We start from the raw sequence: 18,099 nt of genomic DNA on the forward strand, positions 1-18,099 counted from the left end.
ATTATGCTTCTTTTCCATTTTGGAGACTAAAATAAATTGGCATAAAGTGGGACAGCTATACAGAGCTTTAGCTTTAGTTCATTGTTGTCCACAACTTTGCTGTTTTTGTTCACTTTCACTGCTCTCATTATGAGTTTTGGCCCGCAGCAGGCAGCTGTTTTCAATTTAAATAAAATAAAAAGCTCTAAAAATGTGCACACAAAAGAATAGTATTGTGTCTTTATAACTGCTGGATGCGTAAACAACCAACTGATTACCAACAAGTTTTTCTGTACCACCTTAAAAGGTGATGATGATTGTTTTCTGCTGCTCCCAAGTGGCCAAGAAAATCACTTACCGCAGGTTTTTTACATGCAGATCGGTTGCTGTTCTTCAAATTAATGTCCTCTCCCTCTGACTAAATACTTTTTCTATTCCTTAATTTGTCCTGTTGATTGGAGCAAACAAGCAAAGATAACAAAATTACCCTCCCGCGACTTCTTTCATCACGGTTTACATTCATTCACAAGGTTATTATATAATGAGTCTTCATCTCTCTGCGATGGTACAAAATTGACAAAACCCATTTTGAACTAATTGCCAGCTTGTGGTTTCGGAGCATTGTGTCAAAAACAATTAAAAAGGCAATTAAGAGATGTTTTAGCTTGCCAGAACTTTGTCTCATAGCCAGAGGATTAAAATGTTGTGAACACACACAAACATCGCTCTCTGTTGTTCTCTCCTCAGTGCGGATGAGCGGTTCGATGCCACCTTCCACACCAATGTTCTGGTGAATGCTTCGGGTTACTGCCAGTACATCCCCCCGGGCATCTTGAAGAGCACCTGCTACATTGACGTGCGCTGGTTCCCTTTCGATGTGCAAAAGTGTGACCTTAAGTTTGGCTCCTGGACGCACAACGGCTGGCTGCTGGATCTCCAGATGCTGGATGTGGACACATCCACATACATACCCAATGGGGAGTGGGACCTCGTGGGTAAGCGAGACAGACGTAACTGAAGAAGACTCCACATTTGTGCTTCCCCCAAATGGATCAGGCCTTGCCAACCTCTTGTGTCAAACACATAACTTTTACACAAATGATTTCACAACACCATTTGGATGGTTGTAGCTAGATGAACTGGAAAAGGGGAAGAAACTTTGGAAGCCCTCCCAAGCGGGGTGCTTCCAGCTGGGACAGAGTAGCGGTGCCTGTGCCCCTGAGGTGACGGTTAGCTGGAAGTGGGTGTCAGACAGCAGCAGATGGCATGCAAGAGGAATGTTTGACACACTGGCAGGTGTGTAGCCAGGCCATATGTGAGAGAAACACACCACATCCCTAGAGTTGGAGTTCAAGGTGGGACAGTTCAGCCATCAGAAACACAAAATGATTCTGCTGAGTTTTCCTTCTTTTGAAATATTTTACTTGTAATGCGATTTCAACAATAATGTCAGAGCAAAGTTCCCACTTTTCTAAATATTTGTACCAATTTAACTTTTTTTCTATTCATTCAAACCTGAAGAATCTTCTTCTTCTTCTTCTACTCTTCTTCTTCTTGTCCTAGCCATCAGTTAAGCAATGCAGCTCGAGGCAGTGAATAAAGTGAGGTGGTTTAACTCCCAGCTGGTAATATAGATACTCTTTTAGCTGGTACGTAAAAATTAAAGCCAGCAATTCACTCTAGCTTCCGCTTTACAACAAACCTTCAAATATTCCACATCTTTTATAAATGATACAAGTTTCTTCTGGAATTACCTTCTCTAGTTAGTCAGGTGGTGTTCTTCATACATTGTTTATTCAATACAATTTGTTATCTACAATTCTACCTGGCCTGTATGTGTTTGCCTCTTTCTCAGGTGTGCCAGCCAAGCGAAATGAGCTGTATTACGAGTGCTGTAAGGAGCCGTATCCCGATGTGACATTCACCGTCACCATGCGACGCAGGACGTTATATTATGGCCTCAATTTGCTCATTCCCTGTGTGCTGATCTCTGGCTTGGCCCTGCTGGTCTTCTTGTTACCTGCGGACTCTGGGGAAAAGATTTCTCTTGGTGAGGAGGGCTTAAACACATAGTGCTCTACAAAACATAAAAAAAAACATGTAATTGAAGTTTAGTACAGTTTATAAGGACAAGAATCAAAGCTATCTGGAATTACATGTTAAAACACCACAAGCAATATGCAAGTATTAGTTTGAGGGTGTTCACAGCGCATACAAACACATTCATGACTGACTCTACACTAATACATAAACACATCAAAGCATATTCACATGTGTGTGCCGGCATATTTGTCTACAAACATGTCCTTATGAATCATACAGCGAGCCGTGAATACATGCATGTCAAATCACCCCGGAATAATTGAATTTCAAAATAAGAGTCTTGCCATGAATTCCATTTTTGGAGCTCTATCGGTGCCTGGTGAGCTTTGATGAATAGCAGTCCGTGGATGAGCAGTCACCAGTTACATAGTCAGAGATCTTGAGGGATCTCTGGAGCTGTAACCTACCTTGGACACGTCAGAAGAGCCGGCAGCTGATAAATGGTTGCAGTCACGAGAACATAACTGATTAGATACATAAGTAATTACTGGACTGATTTCATACACCAGTGACCCTGATCGCATCATTACGTATAAGCTCATGTTCTCTCTCTCTCTCTCCCTCTCTGTCTCAAGGCATCACTGTGCTCCTTTCGCTAACCGTCTTCATGCTCCTGGTAGCAGAGATCATGCCTGCCACGTCTGACTCTGTTCCTCTCATTGGTGGGTTACATTCACGTTTGTGATTACATGTTATTTTAAATGTTCATGAATGTAGAATCACCAGGATGGAAGCAACTAATCTCACTGCACGATCTGATATCGACCATTTGGTGTTGTTCCTGCGACACCAAAATAAATGTTGCCCCAGGACGGTCATTGTAACACGGTGTTATCAGATAATATCTCCAGGAGCTTTATCTGATGCTGTACTTTTCCTCTTGTGCAAAGGAGAAGAGGTTCCTTAGAAAACTAAAGTGGCGATCGATTCTGTCAGCGCACAGACATTACTGACCCTTGTAACTGTCCCTCTGAGTATTTGTTGCACTTCCTGTAAACACCAATAATATCAAACACACATTACTTATAGAGCGTTTATAGGATAGGAACTGCTTGACCTCTCGATTTACTTTACAGTCGCCTGAAAAGATAATAAATAAATAAAAAACCCACATCGATGTGTGGCTGGACTCTGGTTTGAGTAGCCTGAGGGTGCCTATACATCATTCACTGTGCTCCTGGAGTAAATTTGGTGGCCAGAACTAAAAGCTGTCAGCACCATTAATAGGCTGTGAAATGTCTGATTCTCCATTGGGGAGGCGAGAAAAAGGAAAGGAGGATAGAAGAAGAAATAATGGATGAGGGGAGGGAGAGGCCAAGGGCTAAAGTTGTCAGAGAGAAAGACTTCAGAGGTTCTCCGGAGCAAGTGAAAAGGCGGACTTGTTAACCGGGTTAACACTTCCAATTCATCACTGAGAGCTCACCAGGCTGAGAAGATATAAGTCCTGTATGTGTGTATGTGTGTGTTTACATGCTCTGAATTACAACTGCAGTCCTGTGTGCACTGTGTGATATCAGTTTCGCTCGCTCAAAGTGAAATATATTGTACCTATCAGCTCGACGTTACCTGTGTAAGTAATGTTTGGTCATCCTTGAACATGGCTGCCGCTTCGTCAATGCAATGATAACTGCCCTCGCAGAGAAAAGCCTGATAAATGCTTCATCAGTAGCATGATTAATCTGTTATGTTTTATTTCCCTTGACCTCAACACAAGGCCAACCGGGACGCATTTAGTAGCCTTGTTAAAATGACTCATGTCCCTTTACAACGCGGTGGCCGAATGCTGATATGAGTTATTGTAGCTGCTTGAACTGGACTGTAAATATATAAAACAAGGCCTGCCAGAATCAGGCCATACGTCTTTTATCATCAGCCCTTTATCACCAAATGAGAGCTGCTCATTTCATTTGAGTTTATTCAGTTGGACCTTTCTTATCTGGTTCGAGACCATTTGGCTCGGTTCATTTGTAATTTTAATTCATTTTAAAAATTAGTTCAGCCCTGATCATCACTGTGGTTCATGACTGAATGTCCCCAGCTTTATGTTTTGACATACTCAAATCTTTAGGCAGTTTTCCATAAAGAAAGCCAAAGTGAGCAGCGACCAAACACAAAGCAGGACTCTCTCCTCTCAACTCTACGTTTTATTATTTTCTGCTTCACCTCTCTCCTCTTGCATAAAGGATAAGTTCACCCAAAATGAAAATTAAATCATTAATATCTTCTCACCCCCATGCCAGTGGAAAGTTGGGTGAAGTTTCGTACAGCAGTCTACGAAATATGTCATTGCTTTTTTTCACAGCAAACCTGTTTTAAGTTGAAAAGCGTAACATCTTTTCAAATCAATTTGGGCCATTTCATGTTTCTTTTCAGTTGTTTATTAACGTTTGAAAACTCACCTCTTCTCTCTCCTCAACTCGACATTTGACCATTTTCTGCTTCACCTCTTCTCTGATCCATCTCCTCTTGCTTAAGCACCCCCACTCCTTTTATGATCCCAACAACTAAGGTTAGAACACCTGAATTCATGAGGTCACATGAAGTTTGACTTTGCTGGCACCGCAGTAGCTGTAGTTGAGTTTAGCTCTTCTTTGTTCAAAGTCACTAGAAAGAAAGAGAAAGGAGGGCAGGCCCTCAGTTATACTTTATGTGTGTGTGTGTGTGTGTGTGTGTGTGTGTGTGTGTGTGGTTGTTTGTATGTGTATGTGTGTTTGAACAGTGTTCAGTTAATGCTCCCCTCCTCTCTTTTCTGTTCCCCCTTGTGGGTGAAAACATCCCTCCAGAACCAGCACTAATCTCTCTCTCTCTCTCTATCCCCTACTGATTTTTAGTTTGTTTACCCCTATTCTCTCTTTTATCTCAATTTTTGCACAGATTTTATTTCTACTGTTAGAGTGCAAGTGTACATCTTCTCCCCTTGGCAATATAACCTATTGCACCAACTGATCAGACTTGCTTTCCTTTCATGTAAGGGTGTGAAATCAACCCATTTTGGGAATTAATTTAAGCTGAATGTTTTTCACCTGTAAGTACATGTTTATTAAATGCGACAATGGAGCAGTTTAAGAGGGAGTTCAAAAGGTAAAAAACATTCCAACAAGTCATAGAATGCATAAAACTAAAAGCATATTAACATAGTTTGTTGTGTACTCTGCAGCCCAGTACTTCGCAAGCACAATGATGATTGTGGGAATGTCTGTGGTGGTGACAGTTATAGTCCTGCAGTTTCACCATCATGACCCTCACGGAGGCAAGATGCCCAAGTGGGTAAGTGACTTATTTAAGTTGATATAGTCCGATTACATTTCCTTCCTGATAATAATTCTAGTACTTTAACGTGTACATCAAGTATCTTCACATCAAAGACAACAGATCTACAGACGATGCCATATCCACTGCCCTCCACTCAGTCTTAACACAACCTGAGACTTAGAACAGCGATACCAGAACACGCTTTGTTGACTACAGCTCAACAACACAACACAATCTCACCAATGAAACTGATTGGAAAACTTAACAGTCTGGGCTTGAGAACCACATACTGCAATTTGATATTGGACTTCTTCTCAAACAGACCACAGATACTTTTTACAGAAACTAAATTCCCGAGCCAAATTCTGGTAAACTTTTACAGAGGGGCAATAGAAAGCGGCCTGACTGGAAACATCTCAAACTGGCATGGTTTGAGCACGGCCCAGTACAGGAAGCCTCTCCAGCAGGTGGTTAAGATGCCCAGAACATCTTTGGTACCCATCTACAGAGCATCAGTGACATCGGTGAAGTGAGATGTCCGCAGAGCCCAAAGGAAACTGAAATACAACACCCATCCCAGCCACAATCTTTTCACCTTGCTGCCATCAGGCAAATGATACAGAATTATCTGCTGCTACATGTTGCCATACGTAACATTTAGCACAAATGCCTATGTTTGTATGAATGTGTTATTGTGTGTGCTCCACTGACACTACCTCTCTCCCTTCAGGTTCGGGTGGTTCTGTTAAACTGGTGTGCCTGGTTTCTCCGAATGAAACAACCTGGTGATGAGCGCAAGCGGCCAGGTTACAAGTACCGCCATGCCACCCAGCACCACTCAAGCACCAGCTCCATAGAGATGGGCAACCTGCCAAGCCTCGGTGTTCCCCTCTCTCAGACTTCCTGCCCACCTTGCCCCACAGGCACCTCCAACGGTTCCATGAGCCTCTACTTCGGCAACTACCACCCCATAGAGAGCTCACACTGTCCACCTTCTAGCGACTCTGGGGTAGCACTTGGGGGACGTGCCCACGGCACCCCTAGTGATGAGGCTGAGCCACCTGGAGGAGTTGGCAGTGTTGGAGGCCTGGGGATGGGAGGTGGAGGGGGTATGGGCATCAGCATCCCCCCACCAGAGATCCAGCGCATCTTGGAGGAGGTGTCATACATAGCCCAGCGGTTCCGGGACCAGGACCAGGCTGAGGCTGTCTGCAGCGAGTGGAAGTTTGCAGCAGCGGTGGTGGACCGGCTGTGCCTGGTGGCCTTCTCTCTCTTTTCCATCATTTGCACCTTCACCATCCTCATGTCAGCACCCAATTTCATAGAGGCTGTTTCAAAGGACTTCACATAGCTGGCCACAGCAGCAGGAGAGAGATTAGGGATAAAGAAGGGAAAGTGGATGGGGGGGGGGGAGGAAACAGTGAAGAGGGCAGTATGTGGTCCCCAACCTACAGTTTGGGCAACGTATTGGAAAGGAGATGAGCCACATTTTTTTTTTTTGAGACACATTGTAAATAAAGCCTTGCAGCTCTCCCAAGCGGCTGAATCATGTAGTCAACAGAACCAATCAGGAAACACAGTTCTCATTAAAAAAATAAGTAATTTGAAAGAGGCATTAGAGCATTCACAATAAAACATACATTCATGTCCTACTGTGTTTGTCAATTGTTCACATCTAGAAGAGGGAAAGACTGCAAACTGGAGAGAGAAAGGCTGGGACTCACTGGGGCAGTAAAGAGAGTGCTGTATAGGTTTTCTTTTTACATATCGAACAAGATATCAATAACAGGGAAATAATGTGGCTGCATATGTCTCTTTACCTTGAAACAGTGTAAATATCATTGTATTATCTGCACCTGTCATAAAAAAAAAAAACAGCACCACGGTCCACCTCACTGCTTCTGTAGTTCATTTCAATTTCAATCATCCTAACTACTGTTGTCCTGTAATGTATGTACAAACACGTCAGTCTGAGCTCATACAAAAAAACTGTTCACTTTCGAAACTGTCAATAAGAAAGTAAATTACTTTTTCTGATGATGTACCATCACTATAATGATGTTTGGTTAGTGACTAGGATGAGATGTTTCACTGTGAATTCTATCATTTTTGCTTTTGTTTTAGATCAACAGAGCAATTGACGCAAGTTTAGGATTACTTTTAACTTTGTCTCACCTGTTTTACTTTAGCTGAATCTGTAACATAATAATAACAACAGCTGGGACAGTGTATATATGAAACATCAAGGATGTTGTACCAAAAAGGTCTGTGTTGATTTGTTTGTACTGGCGTTGGCTGGTTACGGAAGATGCACAGATGTTCTTGTAAAGTACAGTTAAACGCTGTATTTTGAAGTGTACAGTGTGTTGATTTAACTGCTGGAAATGTAAAAAATCATGTACCTCCATAAAATAGCAGGGATTTGTACTTGTCGGACTTCACTGTACATATGTGGTCAATGAAGATGAGGCGGGATGTGACTTTTGAACCCTCTGACACCGCAGACTTTGGTGGCTTGAGGCTGGACAGCAAGAGGAAAACTTCACAACCCCACCCCAACCCCCATATCACTGGAGAATATACTGTAGATTTATAAAAGGCCCCAGTGTCAGTACGTTTCATCTGTGTTTTGTAGAAGTGACTGATTCACACAACAGAAGTTATTTAGTGAGTTCCACCTCCACCTCCCGGCCACCTCTCAATCATAGCTACAGTCATTGCTCTCTTTATCTCTTTCTCTGTTATTCCAAGTGTGAGTTTTTTGCTCTCTATGTCAATAAAAGTTTATTTATTCTCTGTTAAACCGACTCTGATACATCTGTGGGGAGAGAATATGGAGAGAGGGGGCTACTTGGTTCTAGACATAGAGTACAATAACGACTAAGCTTTGTCGGTGCGCTCATTAGCATTATGCCAAATAAAAGAAAAAGCTGCTACCTTGTCTTCGGTCTATGTGCAGCTGCAGGGTATAAACACATCAAGACTTTTACGTAACTTAACTGGGCAAAACACCAACAAGTCTGTTCAACTCTGCAAGTTGCAAGTTCAGTCAGAGTTTATTCTGCTTTATGACTAGACGCCAAATTGAAAAACAAAAAAGGAAATCAGCCAGTTGTCTCGAGTGAAAAATTATAAGGATCACATGAAAGAAAATAGGATTTAATCATTTGACTGGTTGCAAAACAGTTGCAATAATAGCAAGAAGTGTCTGGTGTTTGTGTCACAGAGGTCTCGAAATATCCAGCGTTGACACTGGTGATATATTTCACAATGCCATCATGTTAATGAGACAGGATGCATTAACCTTGATAGGAAGACAAAAAAGTCAAATTCAAGTAGAAGTCATCTGCCTGAGTTTCCTTTCGGACAGGTCAAACAATAGAAGAGTCTGGCCAGGTTGACATATATCCCCTAATTTCATTAAAGTTCTAGTTTTCTTCAGTAGTGGTGGGAAAACGTCTTTGGTGTCAAGGAAGGGAAATAAAATATTGAATGGGGAGAGGGTATCAAATAGAGATCTGAGCCACAATATGCCAAAAATGCTTGCACGCTGAAGAATGTGGGGCATGTTTTCCTTCTGTGGTCTAGGAAATATGCTCTGATTTCTTTCTTTTTTTTTCTGTGTGGCCAACAAAGGCTTTTTCTCTCAACTTTCTATTGTTTGATGTTTTGTGGATGAACTCCAACCAACAAGAGAGGGCCCACATTTTAGTAGTTGGTGCAATCGTTCTTTTAAGAGACTTCAAGTTTTATTTCGACAACACTGAAGAATCGAGGACAACCAAAAACCTCAGAGCATTGACTCTGTCATTTTGTATGCTTCTGAACTCAATTATCAAAAACTTCTATTTCCATTACTTTGGCGTCATTGTGTATCCCATAGTTACAGTAATTTACACAGTTAAAACGATGGTTAATGTCCGGTATCAAGGCTTGAGTGAGAAATGCGTAAGCCAATATCTCAGATACAATTAGATCCGAGCAAGGACAACAGCTTTACCTTACAATGGTGGAATTTATTTAAATTGATAAAATACTAAATTTACGTTTTGGTTAACATGCTAAGACTGAAAATAGCAGCCAGACATTATAATGCGATAAGTTTTCCTCTATGTTGTGTGTCTGTGTGAGTGTATGTGAGTGATTATAATGAACAGCTGCATTAGTCAGGATGCAGGATACATTTGTCATATGCCATATCCACTGCCCTCCACTCAGTCGTCACACACCTGGAGAAAATGAACAGCTATATCAGAACACTGTTTGTTCATTCTGAGATTTACTGTTGTGCGGCCTGTTAGTGATCGCTGTATCTGTTCTGAGCTTCCTCCATTAGCGTCCTCCTCAGTCTCTTCACCTCTGTCATGATGTCTGTCAGCTAGCAGAGCCAACTTGAAGCTACAGTAAGCAGCGCTTACATTTTGCTATCAGGAAACTCCGTAAATCACAGAAAGTTGAGACAGAGCAGCCCGGTACGTCAGTTGTCTGTAATCTATCTGAATAGGGGTCAGTATCCGAAGTCCAAGAAGAAAGGAATAAATGCTTTGAAACATTGCTTGTGTATGGTTATAAAGGTCTGTTTAGATCATAAGAGAGAGAGAGATGGACTGGATTAAATGATAGCAACTGGTCAGTAGGCTAAACATAAAGGATATTACATAACTGAGGATAAACAGATAATCCCAGCTACAGGGATAGATCTTATGTTAATGACAGAATTGGGAAGTTCATGATGAAGGCTGAGCCTCTGCCAGTCCGTATGTTCATGTATTTGTGTGTGTGGGTGCGTGTTTGTGTGCATGTGTGGGTGTACCTAGTGCCCAAAGGCTCTCAAGGAATTTTGGCTGAAAGACAAACAGCCTCTCTCTTTTCACTGTGTTAAAGGTTAATCCCTCTCTCTCTGTTTCAGCTCCTCCTCTGTTTTCCGCTGCTTAACTTAGCTATACCCTTGAGGTTTTGGAGTGTGTGTGAGCATGTGTGCGAGCATGTATGCGTGTGCAGAAGGACAATAAGCGCAAGTGGCTATGCACTGATGATAATAGACTGGACACTTAAAAGAAGTTGGTTTAAAAGATTTTAAAAGCAGAATGCCATCAAATTTTACAGGATCATGTGAAGTACAGATGTAAATTGTTTTGTTTGTACTGTGTGTTTAGGATTAAAGGAAATGCGTTTCAAATAATGCATGCGCACAAGTATTTGGCAATAGTACAGTGTGGTGCAGCTAAACATAAAGCATTCTCCAAATCACTGAGTGGCAATACAGGCACCCAAAACTAATAACTCTCATTAAACTTTATTAAAACGTCCTTACTGAAAAAACTAACCTGTCAATAACAATAAACATAGCTCAAAATATTCATTACGTCTAAGACAGTTGCCTTCATTACTGTTGTTGGAGCAAAACGAAGTGGAAGGACGTCAGCGTTTGTCTTAGTACACATAAAAAATAACCATCACTGCAGGCAGGAGGAGTCATGGATGCCCAAAATGCCCAGCAGCCACAACCTAAAAGGAGGAGCAGGAAGCACACCCAAACACAGTCAAACTCAACTCCCACCGGCAAAATCCTGACCTTGTGAACTGCTCCAACCTTTAACTGGCTCTAGACTGAATCTATGTATAACTACACAAAGTCTGACCAAACTGGATGGACGATCATGTCTTTTATCTGGATGTTTGACCCAAAGGTTAGTGACACTTTATAGGCCTCAGAATTATGAAATGTTAACTTTTGTTAACGCATAAAAAATGTGCTATATCTGTACAGACATTGACAGTTTGTCTCGACCAGGACCTTGGATAACAGGGGGAGTCCCAATGGGCCTAGTTAGCTCAACTGGATTTGACAGCCTGACATGAGAGTGAACAGGGCTGGACCCTGAACCTGGACTGAAAACAGCGTCCACAATCAACTGAGGTCAGTTTGACAACAGAGGATACAGTACAGAGGTGATTTACAGCAGCTCTGGCAATGTTTATGACTTTGGGGATGACAAGACATGGTAGGCAGGGATATTTTCACATTGTACTCATATTGATTTATTTCAACCAAACTGGTGATGTAGAAAGGCAAACCAATATTTTTGGTTAGTTTTTATTCAGTGTATGTCGAGTTTGAAGGAAGTGTGTTTGACATTTAAAACACAATTAAGCGAGTAACAAGTAACCGAGAGAAACTTCTTCACACCCTATTGATAATGTTAATTCATTTTTCTAACACATTTGGACCTTCATTCAAACTCCAAATGAATGTGTTCATTTCAGCTGTGATTAGGCAACAATATGCTGCGGCAACTGCTAGATTGTGTTTTTATTTTATGTAAAACCATGTATAACACTGATACAGCATGACTGTAACAAACCAGAACACAATGGTGTTTGTCATGGGGGAAAAGTCAAATATATTCAACCTTGTAATTATTCAGTTATGTGGGGAATACACAGCAGTCACTCACCACGTTATACACAGTTTAATTAGAAACATGTTCGTCCTGACTTTCCTCTGAGACATATGTGTGAATTTCGTCAGGGATCGGAGCACAACAGTGGTGAAAAGGTGGAGGCTCAGTGAACAAAGGACAAAGAACAAAGAACATACATACATAGTCAAATACACACCATAATCTCCATATCATAAGCAGTTTTATAAAATGGTGAAAGGTATTTTTATATTAATTATACAGTATGTAAGTATAAGTATTCTTTACAAAATGCAGAACAACGCAGAAAATGATCTATCTTTGCCGTAAACAAACACAAGTAGATTATTTGTCTCCAGAGAGGGTTCCCCCTGGTCTTCAGAATTCAGGGACTTTTTGCCCCCCACCCCCACTTGCCACATGTCTTATATTATGTCTCACATTATGAAAATCAGATAACAATCTTGGGGAAAACAAACCATCGGAGCAGATGCGTGTACCCAAATCTCATCAACACCGCCTGGTATACATCCCAACCCCCCTGTGAGGAAGCACAGCTCAGCTGCCAGACTTGTGCTTGAAATATTCAGCCAGACCTCCCCAGTCAAGACGCTCCTGAGATGACAACATGTAAACAAGTTTTGTTGTGGTTGCCGTTGTGTTTGTTATGTTGTTGTTGTTTTATGTCAGGCCAGCAACAGGAGGTTCTGATGTGTGGATCTGATGATACAGAGCCTCCAAGTGCAAGACTGAGAGTCTGAATATCTCCCATACACACATGCAACACTGCAGCCGCACATAGACACAAATATGCCCGTACATAGCCGACATAAACAGAATTCACACACACGGCGCACGGCGGGGGCCTGAGCGAGAGCAGATTGCATGTTCAGAGAGTGTCAAACGGTCAGACTGCTGAGCTCAGCATGCAGCTGATGTATACTTCACAGGGAATCAAAAAGTTATGAACCAAAACAAAGATGCTTTCCTTTTTCTTCTGGGAAAACAGGTAACAATCTAATCTGTGAGGGTAAATTATTTTGAAATCCCAATCACTAACAGGTCAAGGGAGCTATAGGGCGAAGTGAGGAAAGGGAAACGTAATGAAATCTATGAAAAAGTTATGGGTTGGGGCTCAATCTTATTACCATCCAATATGCCACTGACCTCTGCCTGCTGGACTGCTGGCCCTGCATTATTAGTTAAAAGAAAAATGAAGCAGCTCTCAAATAGCATATATATGGGCGGCAGGAGGATTGTGGGTGTTTACTGTTGGTTGGTGGGCTTCGGTAGTCACATGCTATTCTTTCTTTAACACAAACAGACACGCGTCAGTTCTGCAGCAGAGATACTCGATGTCACCCCAGAGCCTTTCCCTCTCTCTTGCTTTCACTTCACGTCTTCTCATTCCAGTCCCCCATTAATTCACCCCTCCCACAATCCCCTGGGGGTCGGAGTTTAGAAACAACCCTGCTGGATGCTGCTGCCACACCAGATGATCGTCTTCCTGCTCCTTGCCCTCCAAGTTGCCCGGCCACCTGTCTGGTCCTCAGATCCAAACAGTCTCTCACCTTCACACACTCCAAACAGTATCATGGTTGAATCACTTCCTGTTTTTTCTATTCTGTTACTCATTGTTAGCTTTACTTTTTAGCTAGTGGCGTGGCTCTATGGATGGTTCTATCATCCTGTCGGCTGGTGTACTTGTTGGTCCGCTTCTGTGATTCAAACTGAAATACTCAACTATTAGAGTAATTTGTGTAAAAATTGACAGTTTCAAGGACAACCGCAGAGAACCCTGAGCTTGGACTGAAAACAGCATCCACGATCGACTGAGGACAGTTTGACAACAGAGGATACAATACAGAGGTGATTTACAGCAGCTCTGACAATGTTTATGACTTTGGGGATGACAAGACATGGCAGGCAGGGATACTTTCACATTGTACTCACATTGATTTATTTCAACCAAACCGGAGAGGATACAGAAAGACAAACCAATACTTTTGGTTAGTTTTTATTCAGTTTATGCCGAGTTTGAAGGAAGTGTGTTTTACGTTTAAAACACAATTAAGCTGTTGTGATCAGTAACCGAAAGAAAGTTCTTCACACTCTATTGATAATGTTGATTCATTTTTTCTACTTTTCAATTATTAGAGTAATTGGTGTGAAAATTGCACAGATATTAATCATCCAACGAAAAACTCCAAGACACTCTTTGAAACTATTAAAATGCCTTTATCGCACTGCATGATCATGGTCATCATAAAAAAAAACAGGTCTTAAAAACACGACCTGTCTCTGCATCATACCTTTGTCAGGATCTATTGATGAAGGCTTGATGCCGGAACACATTTTAAAGAGTCTTTCTTTCTGTTTTGAGTCTATTTGCAATGCTATACGAAGAGCATGTCATACTTACATTATTTGATCCGCTGACTTTTAGTCTTTTAGTAAACATGAAGTTTGGTTTGTCCATGTTGCAAACTGTCCTTTCACAAAAACATTGACTTTGAGTTTGAGGTCCCCAAAACAACATATGCTTATTTTAGAGTAATGCAGCCCTCTAGTGGCCATTGTGACAAATTCACCAGGAGCAAAGGAGGTAGTCAGGTGACATCACTAATGATAGGATTGTACTATTTAACCATGATCACATATTCATTGTAACCCTGACAACAAAGATCTCCTAATCCTAAAAAGTAATAATTATTTTGACCCAAACCATAATATTTTCTAACCACAGTGGCGGACTCAGGATGTTTGAGGGGCAAAATAAAATAAAAAGGGCACCAGCTGTATGCAGTGGAGCACCAGCATGCAGAAAATCACGATACATTTACAGTGAGAAGAGGCCACTTAACCACGTTTTGTATGAGCGCCATAGAGGGCAATTTATTATGTTTTTCTACCATAAGGGCATCCAGTTTCTGTCAAACATCCACCAGTGCACAACCAACTCAGAAGTTTTGATCTTTACTTGACTCTCCAGTCAGAAAATGTTCCTATGTGTCTTTCTAAGTAGCAGTTACAAACAATTTTGTTGTTTCTATTTGGGCGACAAGTTGTCATGTCACTCTGGGGATAAAATGTCATTATTTTGGTGATCCAATAACTTTTCATCTACCGCTGAGTAAAAGTACTTTGGTTTACGACAAAATGAAATTAATGACATTACCGTCAGTTCTCTCCGCATTTTGTGCCAACTAGCAAATGTTATCATGCTAACGCGCTTAACTGAGCCAACAGGCCGTTACCATTGTCACTGTGAATATGGTAGCAAGCTGGCAAGCAGTCTTGCCGTATTATCTGTCTCTATTTTCTTGTACTGTTTTCCTGTCTTTGCTGTGCTATTCCGCTTCAGTAATTCATTAAGCTATTATTTAATCAATTTTATCGTGACACTTTCATTACTGTAATAAGCCATGATTCACTTCTGTGGGTGGGAAAAAGGGAGAGCCTGAATGTTAATGTGAAGCATCGCCAAATGAGAGAGCAGCGGTGGCAGGGATGGCTGGACCGGGAGTCCTGTCATCCATCATCTCGTCCTCACCACTCTCTGTATAGAAATCCCGACAGAGCAGAGCTCCTCTCTTTGGGCCAGAGGTCTGGATAACTGTTTACTTGGCTCCGTCTACAGGCTTGAACCAAAACATTAGTTTTAAATGTGAGATGTGTAAATCCCCCCCGAAGAAATATGGTGGCAATTAAGTGAGTCAAATGAAATTCATATTCATGGCACACACAAACAAATGAGCACATCATTTGCAAATATGCACAACGGAATGTGCCAAGTGTTGTTCTTGCCAAGTTTCAAGGACAACCGCAGAGAAAGCAGACTCCTGAAATATTTAAGAGTATTACAACATAGATTCAAGCATAATCTGAAACCTAAACACTGTGAAAAAAAACGAGAAAAAACAAAGCAAAATTTATCCTTTGAACTTTAGGCAGGGAACGATGCCAAAACCAATCAGATCACAGTGCTTAAACAACTGTCTGTATTGTAGTTATCAGTTCCAGTGTGCTCAGGAGCTCAGAGTACAGGCTCAATGTTGCGCCATTAATGGCCTGACAGGACATGAACTGGAGTTTTTATCGTGAAATAAAATATTCTTTAAAAAAGAAATGTAAAAAATGCACGGAATATAATTCCGATTACAGACAGCCATAAATGCTGAAGCAAAAACTACACACATATACTGCATAAATACTTACGAGGACACAAGCAAGGACACATAAACAGAACAAGCATGAATCTTTCTCTCAGCAGCAAATATGAGATGATGCATGACCCGTAATCCGAAGGCATAAAGTAATCTGAGTGAATGTGCATTTGGATTATCAGTCTGGAACAGTCTAATCTGAAACACTTCTCAAACTGGTTGACTGGGGGCTCGTGAGAGAGCTTCAGCCATGGAGCGTTTGCCTCAGTGTTGTCAGGAGGGTGAGCAGCAGAAGATGTCACTGAGCTCTGAGGGCCAGCTGGCAGGCGCCAGCCACTAGTTGCACAGATTCAGAACGATATTTTTTGCTGTGGCTTTTGAGCATTTAAGTTAATTTGTGGGGGTTGTCATCCTGAGTTAACCTTCTTTTGGTAGATGTCAGCCATGTGATCCCTGACCTTTTCTCTATGCCATTAGCCACGAGGCTAATATTTGTGTTTTTGAGTGAAATGCTTCAATAATGAGCATGATGAGAGAGATTGTTATGAAATTTGGAACATATAGTCACGTGACCCTCAGAGTGGATTGGGATAACTTTGGTGATCCGTTAAATGATATGAATATGAACTTTAGATTATAATGAAAGCTACTGCCGTTCTAACCTTGGCTGCACTTTGTGCTCAGTCCTAATTAGCTCATGTTAGCATACTAACAATCCAAACTGAAATGGGGAAAATCGTAGTAGGTATACCTGCTAAGTATCAGCTTGTTAGCATTGTCATTGTGAACATTGAGCATGCCGATGTCAGCAACTTAAAACACTCGTGTTCTTCAGTGCAGCTTGATGGTGATGCTTGCATCTCTGTAAACGCTTCGTTGCATCCTAGGGATTACCCAATCTTACACTTAAATGAGAGCGTGGCTGTTGAAAGTGGTACACCAATATTTTTTCATTTACATTTTAAATGATGATTGCTACTAATCTTTTACTCTGTAGCGATACTTGATGTCACGTTGCACTTGCATCGTTTCTTCTTCATGCATATTCATCAAAGATCGTCGACCTGTTTTCCAATGATGGCCTATTTGCAGAGGTGTGTTGTATTTTCGCCACTTGTGCTCTCTGTGTCACAGCTGTGCGACTGACTGCATGTTCTGTCTCCGATGCTGAGTCTGCTGGGATTAGAATCCCAGGACAAGTAGCCGCTGTGCTACATGTGAAATTCCATCAAACTAAACGAACACAAATGTTCTCAGCTGCAAATGCCCATAGAGCATATTCAGCACACGCACACAGACTGTGACCGACTACACACATTATCTCAACAGTATGTGCATATGAAGACTTGCTCACTCGCATTTTGAACAGGAGAAGATAATGGTCCCTTCCTTGTGTCTGTCCATTTGCTAATGTCCCATATGTGCTTGCCTGGTTTGAATTCAGCCCTTGTGTCCGTCTGCATTCTCTTCAATGAAGCCATAAAGTGCGAGAGAATCCCTTGTGTGTGAATAGAGCGTCTCAGCTGAAGGATAAAGCCATCCCAAAATAGAATTCCTCATGTAATCAGTTTGTAACGGCCACTACACTTGATTATTTCTTAAGTCGGTGATTTTATTTCCCAGAATATATTTTCAACTTCTACTCAAATGATGATTTAAATAATGAGGTGTCATATGTGCACACAACGACTGCAGATAGGTGGAGACAAAATCTGAGCTTGACTATGATCATGGTAGTATCTTTTTCCTAACTGCTTCATTGTACCTTATTGTGATATTAGAAAGAAGCCCTAAATCCTTCTTTTTTTAGGGGTTCATGTTAGTTCGTTGTTGTATTCGTTGTGCCTGTAGTCAAAAAACAAGTGTAAAACAAAGGGACCTAAAGACCAACAAAAATCATAAAGTAATATACTTAGCTGTATTAATATGTTGTATGTAAGGACAAAATACTGTGAAATTCAAGAATTGCATATCTAATTATATAGCAAAGGGTCTGAGTTCATCTTGCTCTCTGTGATATCAAAGTTTTCCAGATTCTGAAAGAATAGCAGCACTTTGTATGAAAAAAGATTTTATTGGCGTACAACAACGCTGCTTCTAATCTTGTAAAATGGTCCTATAATCTGTTCCCTCTGCTTGCCATTCAATTGAGTTCCTCGCCAACACACCTGGAGTTC

The 18,099-nt window shown here is 41.4% G+C and overlaps 1 protein-coding gene across 1 annotated transcript in view; it reads left to right on the forward strand.

Annotated features, from left to right (window-relative positions):
* LOC115569190 (neuronal acetylcholine receptor subunit alpha-7-like) overlaps positions 1 to 8,137 on the forward strand; it is a 41,748-nt gene extending 33,611 nt beyond the window's left edge. Inside the window, exons 5-9 of the mRNA XM_030397151.1 lie at positions 727 to 974; positions 1,835 to 2,029; positions 2,658 to 2,744; positions 5,240 to 5,349; positions 6,065 to 8,137. Coding sequence (XP_030253011.1) covers positions 727 to 974; positions 1,835 to 2,029; positions 2,658 to 2,744; positions 5,240 to 5,349; positions 6,065 to 6,685 — 1,261 coding nt within the window. The 3' untranslated portion in view covers positions 6,686 to 8,137. The remainder of the gene's footprint in view (positions 1 to 726; positions 975 to 1,834; positions 2,030 to 2,657; positions 2,745 to 5,239; positions 5,350 to 6,064) is intronic.
* Positions 8,138 to 18,099: the final 9,962 nt, after the last annotated feature.

The sequence above is a fragment of the Sparus aurata genome, chromosome 18 (genome assembly GCF_900880675.1).
Source record: "Sparus aurata chromosome 18, fSpaAur1.1, whole genome shotgun sequence".
Taxonomy (NCBI): Eukaryota; Metazoa; Chordata; class Actinopteri; order Spariformes; family Sparidae; genus Sparus; species Sparus aurata.